Source organism: Podarcis bocagei (assembly GCF_964188305.1).
Source record: "Podarcis bocagei genome assembly, chromosome: 1".
Classification (NCBI taxonomy): Eukaryota; Metazoa; Chordata; class Lepidosauria; order Squamata; family Lacertidae; genus Podarcis; species Podarcis bocagei.
In genome coordinates, this window is record NC_138125.1 from 24,986,697 (window position 1) to 25,000,068 (window position 13,372).

A 13,372-nucleotide genomic window follows, 5' to 3' on the forward strand; every position below is an offset into this window, starting at 1 on the left:
TAAGCAGCAGCATCAACAATGGCTGAACAGCTCTCCAAAAAAGAGAGAAAAGCCTACAGGGACATGGGACATTGCAAAGTCAGGCCATTGGATCATCTAGCTCAATATTGTCTCCTAAATATTCTCTAAGAACTTGTCCACACTTCTGCTGCTTTCCCCCGGGAAAACCCGCTCGTAACTGAATTCATTTGCTGAATTGGAGCAAATGTCAATTGGGTTTTCTGCAGATTGACGTTTGCTCCGATTCAGCGGTAACAAGCAGATTTCCCCGGGGACAAGTGGAAAACCTCTCGGACCCGTGCTTTCTAGGTATTAGGCGAGCGGAAGTGTGGAAGAGCCCCCACTCTTGAAGGATGGAGGGGTCAGGGATCCTCTTGCACAAGATACCATTTTCTTAATTTGTAGGTTCTCCTTCCAGCATTCTTACTCCACTGAACTTCCCTGAACTTCCAAAGAATCAAGGAAAGTGTGACTGTGATGTAATTTTGCATAACTATTCAGAAGCACCTCCCACCAATTGGCTCTTGCAACTGGCTTTTATGAAATGGTTTGTGGAGGTGGCATTCGGAGCAGAAGGCAAGCATTGTTTTGTTGTGCGTGTGTGTGGTGTTTTCCATTTTTTCATAGTCTCCTTATTTAAGAAGCACACTTTGTTCCTCTGCGCAAGTTACAGTGTGTTACTACTGCTGATTTAGATAAAAAGGCACCTGGTTTTTTCTTCTTAATAAAAACACTTATTGGAAAGTTATTTTACATTGTCTAAAATGTTGTGTTAATAACTGTGTGACGGAGCTTACAGACAGTCCCACTCCTATTAAGAATGCTTGAAAGGAGTGTAGAAAATCTATTGACTGCGTGAGCACTTTGTAATTTGTATGTGCCATTACAGGAGATTGAAATGGCATGTAACTGGCGGTAATGGTTGGCAATTCATTTGTTTTTCTTTAGGAATTCTGCTGCGATTTTATTTGTTCTGTATTAGAAAAATCACAGACGTGTTTTGCTGAATTCAAATGAATATCTATTTTTAAAAGATATAAATACCTTAGGTGCTTTGGGCAGCCTCAGCATTGATATGATATGCGGGCCTCAACAATTGCTTGAGAAATAGGTCCAATTTATTTTTGTGTGCCTTACTTAAACACCATCCAGACTGTAGCTTGAGAAGAGAATGCAGGCTGCAGTCTTTGAGCAGTGTTATCCAAACATAGGAAGAATAACTAGAGTCATACCTCGAGTTGAATGTGCTTCGGGTTGAGTGCGTTCAAGTTGCGCTCCGCGGCAACCCGGAAGTAACGTAGCGCGTTACTTCCGGGTTTCGCGGTTCGCGCATGCACAGATGCTCAAAATGACGTCATGTGCGGAACTGGCGAAACACGACAAGTGCAGATGCGCCGTCGCATCTTGCATTCCGTTCGGGGTGTGAACGGGGCTCCGGAACGGATCCCATTTGCATCCCAAGGTACCACTGTACTTTGGGAGGAAGTACTGTACAGTCGTACCTTGGAAGTTGAACGGAATCCATTCCAGAAGTCCGTTCGACTTCCAAAACGTTCGGAAACCAAAGCTCAACTTCTGATTGGCTGCAGAAAACTCCTGCAGCCAATCAGAAGCCCCATCACACGTTCGGCTTCCAAAAATAGTTCGCAAACTGGAACAGTCACTTCCAGGTTTGCGGTGTTCGGGAGCCAAAATATTTGAAAACTAAACTGTTCGAAAACCAAGGTATGACTCTAGTTTGTAGACTGCAGATCAGTTGCCTTCAGCATAATAGTACCAAACTCTGTTGTCTTAACAGGTTGCCAGTGTAGATTTCCCAGTTTACTGTTTATAGAAGCAGAAGTTGGTCGAAACTTCACATTTTAGAAATTCTAAACGATGGTGACTTGACTATTCGAAATTCAAAATATCGCTAAAGAAAGAATAACTGCAACTCTTTCATGCTGACTGGCAAAAACTGGATATTGGTTCACAAATGGTGGGAAATCAGGTTGTGAATTTATAAATATACCCTACATTCTATAGTGTCCAGTACCAAATTATTGTACCATTCGGTTTGTGATATACTGGTCCCCCACTACTCCCACCCACCCAAGCTTTTAAAGCATTGCAGAATGAAAGATCTCTTTCTTGCTCAACTGATGGAACTCAAGTGCGGAAGAGATTGCTGGAAGGAAAGCGTGTTTTGCTCCCCCCCCCCCCCCGCCTCTTTGAGAATCAGTAGGACAGCGCTGGCTTTTAAGAGGAGCGTTCATCACTGCACAAGTTCCCTTTTGTACGTGGCAAAGCTTCTCTGCCCTTGGCAACCTTGGGCCACAGTTTTGCTGATACAACCAGACATAAATGGTCACAGTGGGCTTGATTTGTTGAATTACCGCCCTACGGAAATGCTGCCCCCCCCCCCCAGTGCTGGTGTTTCCCTTGAGTTGCAGCACACGCTAGTGAAGGAAGCCCAAATACACTCTGGTAATTCTTATTTTTTATTTTTTAAAAATTGTTTTCGCATCCTTTCCTTTAGTGAAAAGCAGATGCATTATTTAAGCCAGCATTTCTTCCCCAAAGTGCATTTCTGAGAGATTATTGCATGCCTCAGGTGCGCTGAAAAGCTCAAGGCATCATTTCTTTAAGCATTCAAGAGCCACAATTTCCTACATGCCGCATTGCCCAGAAAGTCTTAATTCGATACAAAATGGATATTGTTATTATTATTTTAAAAGGAGCGGCTGAACAGCCCCGTTGTTGCATTTCTTGTGAAATTGTTATTGGAAAAGCCTTCGCAAATTGGGAAAACTCTTATTCAGTGGGAAAGTCTTTCCATAATTGAGATGAAGGAAGACTGCAATAATGCAGAGTGGTGTAATCCTCTGCTGACTTTTGGCCTATTAGTGGCTCTCAGTTGTACTCCCCATCCTCTCCTTTTTGGATTTGGTGTGCCAGTAAGGTTGGCTTTTATGGCAGCTGTGGTGCAGTCAATACGATTAGGGGGCACAAACTGCTCTTCCCCTTAAAATCTCGGAATGGTGAATAAGCTCTGCCGGTGGATTCATGTTCTCATAGCAACCCTCTAATGTGCTCCCATCACCAGATGCATGGCCAAAATTTTCACAGCTGAATGCCTGAAGTCAATGGGGGACCAAAGTGGTTAGCGTCTCTGAATAATCCATCTGGCTGCTCTGTTTTGATGATTAAATGTGTGTTTCGGTTCTGCAGACACCCATGAAAATTTTGGATGCCCGGTTTCCAAAATGTCAGTCAGAAGGCACAGTATGGCTTCACTTAGCTGAATGGCTTGTGAGACAATATCTACAACATGCAGATAATCAGAAGTTCATGCCTCCTTGTAGGGCATTATGACATGGAGCGCTGGAGATGGCGGGTGGAGCATGCATTGAATTAAGAAGTAGGAATATCAGCTAGTTTGGGGGGGTTAATGTCTTAGGAGCCAATATAAAACACAGTTCTGTAAGTAGGGTTGAGCTTTATATCAGCATAGAGTTTGCTTAGGATGGAGCAGGTAGAACGGGAGCCCTCCAGCTGGTCTACAACTTCCATCAGTTCTAGCCAGCAAAGCCAGTGGCCATAGATGATAGGAGTCATAGCCCAAAACATCTGGAGCATACAGAATGGAGGAAGGCTGATACAACATTTGTTTGTGGCCCTTAAAATATAGTTAAATGTGTATAGGGAAGTTATACCATTGACCCTAATGTGCACACACACTCTTTAAATTTGATTGAAAGAGATGCATACTTAGTATCGCTTGAGGTTAAAATACTGTGTGTTTGTGAGAGACAGAGACAGAGAATGGAGTTAAGCATTTGATCAAAAATATTTTGGAAGCAGGTAAAGTTTGGCAGAGGAAATTGACTTATCAGCTATTACTACTGGATGTAGTAGGAAAAACCAGATTCTGGAGTAGGTGAAAATCTGGCACAAATTAATTCCTGTGTGCTGTTGTCCACACCAATATGACATGCCTTTATTGCTTCAACCCAATTGTATAGGTTTCAGAGGAGCACTGAATGAGTTTGTGACTGTTGGACTTTAGGTTTGCTTTCAGTTCTTCAGCTGCTGTGTTGGGTGTGCCAGACTGGGTCATGGACCAACCTAAATTAAATTGCACCTGGAATCCAATCATTTTCTTTTGCCCCCCCCCCTTTTGGGGGGGACACACAAAGGTAAAGTGGGGGAGGTAATGCAGAAAAATGGTAGTGTTGAGAGAAGTAGAAGGATATAATTGTTCTACAGTGGGCTGGTTCGCATATGACATGGTAAGCTAAACTATGACTAACTGTGACCTCGTAGTTAGGGAGGAGAGCTTAGCCACAAGCCTGGGTTCGAATAACATGCTAAGCCCAAACCTTGATTTAGCTCAGCATGGCTCAGGATTAAAAGGGACCAGTAGTTTGTCTTTCTGTGTCATACAGCCCTGGCCGTAGGGTCTGATGGAGGATGCTCTCGTATGGCCTGCTTTTCTGCAGATGGGGCCTTGCTGCTGTTGATTTCTTTCCGAAAGCTGGCTTCCCCTGCCCAACCCCCAACCCAACCCCCCAAATGTTTTTTACATCATTTGATCTTAGTGGCCACTTTGAACAATGATTGTAATGAGGTAGCGAGATAAAAATATTTTAAATGGCTAAAAAAATAGACAGTAAATTCCATGATTGTAGGAGGCTGGGGTTAAAGGTGGACCCCACTCTCAAAAAAAAAGCTTTGGGCAACTGGCATTATGTGCTTGATAAAACTGTGATGTTTTGAAGCTCACATATTTTCAAGTGCACTTCCCCTACATTGTTGAAACATACTGCTGGGAGCCACAATGAGCTGTAAAGCTTCCTGATGTTGTTCTGCAGCATACACAATACAGGTTTGTAACTTATACCCATATATATATGGTATGTGAAGCAGCTTTTAGGGCCTTGGGATTCAGCTAAACTTTTTAAAGATTTGAGAGACCAGGGCAGGGGGTGGGGATGAGGAGGGGGGTGATATATCATTGTAGCAAAATATTTTTTCCCCCTGTCTTAAATTCACCATCTGGGCATTTCACATTTGTAATATTATTTCTCTGAGCATATGCAAACTGGCGAGAGAAACATAGCTAAGGTGCCAAGCTTGTTGAGATTGCCAGCTCTAAATTTCAAGTAGCAAAGGCATAATGTGGAGCTGTAATACCAAGAGGATTTGGCAGAGCCAGAGGAAACGATATGTGACTTTGTGCTTAAACATCATATTCCATGGGGCTGATCACTTTTGTCTGTTTCGGCATCTTTTGGGGGGCAGGGGTGTGTGGCACGGAGGATCCCATCAAAATTATTTTGCTATTGCCATCTGAAGTGGAACCCATTGTTAGGATGCACATCCTAAAAGATACTGCCTGATGCTAAATATGTTTTACTTGGGGGTAAATTCCATTAATGTCAGTGGAACGTATTTCAAGCAGTGTGCTTAGCATCATAGCCTTAACCTGTCTTTCTGCAATTTGGTGCTTTTGTTTGATTCTTAGTGAATAAAACCATTGTTGCCCTTCTGTCTCCTGAACTTCTCCCAGGACTTGCATAATATTCCTACAAGCTAAAGCAGATATGTACCATGGTTCCCAATTCATGCTGGAAACAGTATATGAGTCTGAAGCCCTTGTTGTACTTAAGGCATGGCCAATTCCTGTCCAATCTGAGAATGAGATACTGTAGTGGTTAACAGGTTAGGCTATGACTGGCTAGACACAGATTCAAATCTCTCACTCACCCACGAAGTTGTTGGGTGGATTTGGGCCAGTCACTATCTCTTGTCCTAAAGTTCCTTTCAGGATTGTTGTGAGGTCATACCATCTTGAGTTGGGTGGGTCATAAGTTCAATTAGTAATAATAATCTTCTGGGACAACTGAGGGTGATTCATTGTATAAGAGTAAACTTGAGGCAGATCTGAACTTAGCATCATGGTCCTAAACATTCTGTACCAGGGCTGTGTGTTCATGCCCATGTGTTAAAAAGAAATTACAGTTCTGATCCCAAGCGATAGAAATTCTGACCCAATTCTTGGTCATATAATTTGTATAACATTATGCCAACTGACCATAAATTTACATTTTCTTGCATATTTCTTTTTTCATGCATGATTTTGCGACTTAGGATTATTCAGGTACCTCCTGCCAGTCTTAGGTTAATCAGCCCAGTTTGCACGTTTGGGTCACCCTGCTGGGTACACTCTGCTCGTCTTAAAGAATGCTCTGCAGGGCTAAAAGGGGGAGGGACTTTGCGCAGAGCTCATTGCGCACAGAAACCCGTGGCTGTTTGTGGGCTGCTAATGCAATTCCAATGCCTGTTTGTGGAGGAGGACTGAATCAAGTAGCCTCTCCTTCCTCTTGTTCCCAACAGATGCTCAACTCTGACACAGAGCTGGTACTTTCAAATTGATCTTGGTTACCTACCGTATTTTTCGCTCTGTAAGACGCACTTTTCCCCTCCTAAAAAGTAAGGGGAAATGTGTGTGTATCTTATGAAGCGAATGCAGGCGGGAGGCTCTGCTAAGCCCTCCCTTTAAAGAGCCGCGTGGAGCGTGTGTGCAGCTCTTCGGGGCTTTTCCCATAAGCCAGGACAGCCAGTGGGATCACTGCGCTGCGATCCTGCTGGCTGCCCTGGCTTCTTGCTTAGCTGCATGCAGCCTCCCCTGCCCAGGAGAGGCTGCACATGGCTATCCCATAAGCCAGGGCAGCCAGCGGGATCGTTGCACTGCGATCCAACTGGCTGTCCTGGCTTCTGGGATTCAGAATATTTTTTTTCTTGTTTTCCGCTTCCAAAAACTAGGTGTGTTTTATGGTCTGGTGCGTCTTGTAGCGCGAAAATACGGTATAAGGCCTTCTCTTAAGGTCCCAATAGAATCATAGGATTCTAGGGACCATGAAGAGTCATCTAGTCCAACCCCCTGCAGTGCAGGAACAAATACAGTAACTTAGTCCTTAATTCAATAACCTGTCTGTGTTCAGCTCCATATGGATTGTGTGTGTGTACTGTGCACAAAATTTGAACCTCAGCAATTTAATCTTCCCCTCTTGTATCTGAGAGGATATACCTTTCAGGTAACTTGCTGTAAAAAAAATAAATAAATTAAAAAGTCACTTACTATTCTGTGACTTGTGCTTTGATCAGGAGACATGCTAAAAAAAAATTCACATAAAAATATTGGAACTTGACCATAATAGATATATTTATTTATCACTATAATCCACCACTTTTCTAAGGAGCTTAAGGTGGTGTACAAGGTATACCCCAGACAAATACATGGTTGTAACAACCCTGTGAGGTGGGTTAGGCCAAGACATAGGGACTGACCCAAGAGGGTTTCATGAATGATTGGGATTTTACCTTATCCTACAGTCTTAACCATCATACCACATTGAATTTCAAGTTTCAGTTGACTTTGGTGGAGTTGCAAGCTCCCCAAAATTGTTTGGCCATTTCTGGGACCAAGCAAAGGCGTAGTACCAAGGAATTTGTAGCTCAGCTGTAAAAGAAATACGTGAATGTGGAAGACCCAGGTTCAGTCCCTGACATTTCTGCTTGGCAAATCATCTCAGGTAGCAGAGCTTCATCAGGCCTTCTGTCAGCCTGATACCTTGGGGACTATGACACCTATGATACCACTTTAAGAGGCCCGGCTTCCCCCAAAGAACGGTTGGAGTTGTAATTTGTTAAGAGACCCCCTATCTCCCTCACAGAGCCACAATACCCAGAGTTCCCTTCAAAGAGGGATTGATTTTTAAGCCACTCTGAGAATGGTGGCTGTGTCTTTCCTAACAACACTCTGCACCCTGAACAAACTACCACTCCCAGGATTCTTAAGGATGCTTTTAATGTAGAGTGCAGATGTGGCCAATGCTAAGCTATACAGACCTGTTCGCCTGTAACTTCTCTTTAAGTAACTACCGTATTTTTTGCTCTATAAGACTTACTTTTTTCCTCCTAAAAAGTAAGGGGAAATGTGTGTGCGTCTTATGGAGTGAATGCAGGCTGCGTAGCTATCACAGAAGCCAGAACAGCAAGAGGGATTGCTGCTTTCACTGCGCAGCGATCCCTCTTGCTGTTCTGGCTTCTGAGATTCAGATTTTTTTTTCTTGTTTTCCTCCTCCAAAAACTATGTGTGTCTTGTGGTCTGGTGCGTCTTATAGAGCGAAAAATATGGTACCTGCTTCGGATGAGTAAAAAAATGGATGCAGGCAACTAAGTAAGTTCAAACACGTGGACCAGTAAATGTTTCTGTGGCTATTTGTGAGTTTGGAGCTATGACCGAGGAAACAACCAGCACCCGTTTTCGTTCATTCATCACTGAAGGACAAGTAAAGCAAATGAATGAATGACTGTAGCAAGGCTTGCAGTGTTGTGCTTGAGGAGTTTGAAACATTGTGTTGCAAAAGTGATTTGGGAGCTCTTAATCCACTCCATATGCACTACTTGTTGCCTTGGAGACAAATGTAATCAAAGGGCTCTTCCTTCCCACCCCTTTCCTCTCTTTTTATCATAAGATTCTGTTGAATTACGGCTTTCGAAGTGTGGTGGAGTATCATGCGAAATGTTGGAAAGATGGAAATTCAATCACTGAGGGATTGGTCTAAACTCCATTGATTTGGAAACGTGAAGGGTTGTTTTTATCCTTCCTGAAGAACCACACAAGGTGTTCTTCACACCTTTTCCATATCAAATAAAATATTGTCAGTGTCTGCTTTTTTAAAAAAACCTTTAGCATTTCACAACTCACATGTAATCATTCTGCTAGTGGGATAAGGATACTTCAACCTGGAACTTAGCTCACTGACAGCTCTCAACTGAAAAAGGCTGTAACATCGAGCAAACTTTCTCTTTATTGGAAGTTCTGGTATGTGATCAGCCTTTTTTGGCTGCTTCACATTTTCATAGAATCATAGAATTGTAGAGTTGGAAGGGACCCTGAGGGTCATCTAGTCCAACTCTCTGCAATGCAGCTCATAGTTTGCCAACTTATCCACAAGAATACCATGGGAGAGTTTGTCAAAAGTCTTACTGAAATCAAGATGCACTGCATCCGTGCATTCCCTTGATCCACCAAGCTTGTAACTCTATCGAAAAGAAATGAGTTTCATCTGGCACGGCTTATTTTAGAGCAGAGCTTTCCAAACTGTGTGTCGCGACGTGTGTCAGCTGCAGTGTGTAAGTGTGTCACATGAACATTGCCCGTGCTCCTCCCAGGGCAGGAAAGCGGTTGGTTTAAACTTCAGTTTGCTAGTAAAACCAAATTACTGTGTCATGAAATGATGCTCAGTTGAAAGTGATTAGGATTTTTCTCCATGTAAGTACAGAGACCCAAAAAGGCTGTGAATTAATTTCTCATCTTGTTAGCTTCCTTTTTAAACAAGGGCCTTTTCTACCATTGTAAGGTGCTCCTCACGGAGCTTATTTCTTTTGGAATCTTAAATCCCTTTATCATTAAAACCTTATTGTTCACTTAAATAAAATCTCTCATATATATATATTCATATATATATATATTAATGGCTATACAGTCATACCTCGGGTTAGGAATGCTGAGGGTTGTGCGTTTTCGGGTTGCGGACTGCACCGAACTCGGAAGTACCGGAATGGGTTACTTCTGGGTTTCGGTGCCACGCACATGCACAGAAGTGCCGAATCGCGTCACACGCGTGCACAGACGCAGCGCTGCGGGTTGCGAACGTGTCTCCTGCACAGATCACGTTCGCAACCCGAGGTATGACTGTAAGTTGTTTTGCTTTCCCTTCTTCATGTAAGCCTCCTACCTATGTGAATGTATATATGTATGTATTATTTTAAATTCCTTTAAAATACTTTTTAAATCTGTGCTTTTATTAGTGGTTCTGAGAGGCTTTAATACTGTCTCCTCTCCTGAATATTCCCATCCATATTGGTCATTAGAACAACTTGTAACTAAGGGTGTGAACCCAGGTTCACTTCTTTCCTCCTTCTCAATCCATTTTCCTTTTGTGCCGTGTCTTTTTATTGTAAGCCAGGGGACACAGACTGACTTGACTTTATTGTGTTGTATTGCATTGCACTGCATTGCATTGCATTGTGGTTATTTGTAAGCTGCTGTGGGAGCCTTTTATCCATCCTCCTGACATAGCAAAACCTACCACAGTTGCCTGCTATATTTCTGTGTTAATTCATGCCAAATATTTAATAGACAAGTTGCTGAAGCTGTACAAGAAACCAGGCTACTGTAGCATGCTAGGCGTTCCTCCTCACCAAATCACATCTACCCTGGATGCATCTTGGAATTTTCACCAGCTATATTGCTTGTATGATATCACAAAAAAGAATGGCTATAGTAGCTCTTACTTGTGAACTTTAAGAAGAACGGCTAAGATTTGCTCATTGCTAGTTCACATGGCTATTGAGTGCACAGCCCATCATTTCAGGTTATTCTAGTTTCACTCTAGTTTTCTCGTAGTAAAGTGGTGCTCTTTAAGTACTGATTTCGAACATAGGTTTAATAGCAATGCCCTGAGCCATTACCTGTAGTGGAGTTTCTTGGATGGTTGCCTTGCCAAAGTAAGATAGAGTCATCTGTATGAATTGTAATTGGATTTGGGGATGGAAGGGAAACTATTCCCTATGCAAACCTTCCTGACTGACCTGATCTGGGAGTCCCTGAAAAGTTGTAATTCCTTCTAATAACAGGGGCACATTCCCAGTAGTGTAATAAATGGGGATATGATGTGTTGTCCATCCTGGTATTTTTTTGAACATGCCCCTCAGAGAAGATTAGGGCAACGAGCACAGACCCCGTTGTGCAAGCAGAAGTCCTTACGCTAACAGGAGGCAGACTTCGTGGGATACAACCCACTGTGCTTGGTTCCTGAATCAATGTTGCTTCTGCCACTCAAGAGTGCTTTTTTTCCTGTTAGTGCAAGGACTTCCACTTGCACAACAGAATTTCCCCTCCTTGCCTTCTTCCACATATAGTTCTGCTCTCAAGTTCTGCTTGCACTGACAAGGACAAGTTGGTTGAATTCCACCCATTATTACCAGTTGCAAGGGAATAGAAGTGGAATCCTCTGAACTTGAAAATAACTAGTAAATTTTGTTTAAGCCTTACCTGTTGCAGGCAAGCTAAACTGATTACGATTCTCTCAGGCTAAAACTGAAATTCTAGATCTCCCAAACAGAAACCTAGGCTTCATATATTCAGATTTATTTTAATTATTACACTTGGTGTGAACCAGACAGTAGGTGGAGTTGAGGGATTAAGTTTTTTGTGGTAATGAGGCACTCATGCTTTCTGGTATTAGGAACACTTAGTTTTTAAAATGAGTTGCTTAGGGAGCTTAAGCCCACCTTCCTCCAAGTTTCTTTTACAACACCCAGAAGAGAATAACAGTTTTAGTTTCTTGTCTGCGAAGCTTATTTATCTTCCAACTTGGCCGTGAAGAATAACTATGATATTTCAATATGTGGTATGTGTGCTGCACTGACAGAGAGGGAGAGAGAATTTCCAGAAAACTGCTGAACAGAGCACAGTAGTAGCTATTTTCACAGTTTACATACAATATCAGACTGCCCCAATTCCTTCTTAAACATCAAAACTGAAATACAGCTGCACCTAAACTAGCATTTGTAGCAGAAAAATGAGATCTGTTGTTCTTCATAAGCAGGAAGGAATATTCTCGGTTTTCTGAAAAACTTAGAGATACACTTACGTCATTTAAAATGATATTTTTTTTATCCTCCTTTGCAGAGTATTGGGAAAGGGTCTTTATGGTGTATAGACCCAGAATATAGACAAAATCTTATCCAGGCTTTGAAAAAGACCCCCTATCACCCATATTCGCATGTGTTCAGCACCCCTCCAGCGTCTCCTCAGGCATATCAAAGGTAAGAAAACTTGAATATAATTTTAACATGGGCAGTTGCTTTTGTCTTGTCTCAAATACTGGATCAGGCAAAGTCTAGAAATTGGGGAGGGCTGCTAACAACATTATGTAGTCTAGCTTTTACTAGAATTCCACTGCTTGATGGGCTAGCAAAGGCGATTACTGCGCTTATCACAAATTAGTTGTACTTTAACTGTTGAAAGATCTAAAGTATGCACTCTTGGTATGTAAATTTAGCTCTAATTGTGCATATTTGGGATCTTTTAAGGCACAACTAATTGTGATAAGCGATCCCAGGTATGTAATCTCGCTTAACAGCACAGGATGCACCTTTGCTGGTTTAAACCAAAACCCACCTAATTCACTGTTTTTTTTGCAAGAAACACAGCAACCTGTTAGCTCTCAGTGGCCCGCTGGAAACTCATTGGTGGCCCAGTGGAGAGAAATTAGACCACAGTCTGTCTTCTGCCCACTCCCTGCCATAAAGGACTACAGCAGCTGCAGAAAGCATGGTAGTTCCGTAAACTTATTGGTACTTAAATCGTCGGTTAGAGCCGCAGTATGTCTTACCGGTTTTGGAGGAACCGACTTGTTCATTTGCAGTTTGTCATTGTAAGTTTCCAGTGCTCCTTTGGATGTTTCTGAAAAACATTCTAGCTGCTTGTGCTCAGGGCCATAGCTGGAGTTTTAAAAGGGAAAGGAAACCGGCTGGGTTTTCCTCTTTGCTTGCATGAATAAATGTGTACCTCTTTGGAAGCAGGTCGCTGGTGCTTTTTGTCCTCCTAGCTCCCTACTTGGTAGATCGCTTTGTCAACGCAGCTATATAAACTTTTGCTTCTAGGTAACAGGAAGCTTCCCTTGCTGTTGTGGTTACCTGCTCTGTGAGGCGAGTGTGTCTGTGCATGGTTATGCCTAGTTGCCATAGCTCACTCCTGTTCATCTTGTAAAAAAGGTGAACCCAGGACTGGTGACTTTGAAATGTCATTGGAGGGGGGGAAATGGAAGCACTTGAACAGTGATTGTTTGTTTCTTGTTTGTCCTACTCAGGGGAAAGTATGAGATAATTACGGGGTATCAAACTGCCTGCTTTTCATAACAACCATTCGGGAAATGAATTATTTGTTTCTAGAAACGGAGGAATCAAATCACATCTGCACGTAGGACAACAATAGGCAAATTTATAAATAATAATAATTTAGAAACTTGTGTAACCTGTTGCACAAATTAGATCTAAGCTACACCCTACCTGGCTGCAGATATATATGTCTGTTGCCCGTGTTAAAAGCCAATAAGGAATTTTAAATGTGTATTTAGGTGGGGATTTTGGGGGTGGTGCAATACTCTTCTGCGCCCGCCCCCCACTCAAGTTATATCACTTCTTCCCTGCTTTTAAGAAGCCAGCAACATGCAAAGTAATTTCGTTCTGGTAACGTTAATGAGGTTCTCGTGCATCTGTGTTGATCCGCGCGTTCCGTCACATGACCCAGACA

The 13,372-nt window shown here is 42.5% G+C and overlaps 1 protein-coding gene and 1 pseudogene across 7 annotated transcripts in view; one reads left to right on the forward strand and one right to left on the reverse strand.

Moving 5' to 3' along the window:
- LOC308575691 (lysosomal enzyme trafficking factor pseudogene) overlaps positions 1–12,684 on the reverse strand; it is a 31,623-nt pseudogene extending 18,939 nt beyond the window's left edge. Inside the window, exons 1-3 of one of the 3 annotated variants that reach the window (XR_014013504.1) lie at positions 12,453–12,684; positions 8,538–8,684; positions 7,124–7,157 (exon numbers count right to left, since the gene is read on the reverse strand). The product of XR_014013504.1 is annotated as a lysosomal enzyme trafficking factor pseudogene (transcript). The remainder of the gene's footprint in view (positions 1–7,123; positions 7,158–8,537; positions 8,685–12,452) is intronic. The other 2 variants (XR_014013493.1, XR_014013482.1) reach the window with 2 other exon arrangements.
- Positions 1–13,372, forward strand: part of FOXN3 (forkhead box N3) — a 146,510-nt gene that overhangs the window by 34,960 nt on the left and 98,178 nt on the right. For all 4 annotated transcript variants that reach the window (XM_081173691.1, XM_081173690.1, XM_081173692.1 and 1 more), the window contains exon 3: positions 11,747–11,883. In XM_081173691.1, coding sequence (XP_081029817.1) covers positions 11,747–11,883 — 137 coding nt within the window. The remainder of the gene's footprint in view (positions 1–11,746; positions 11,884–13,372) is intronic.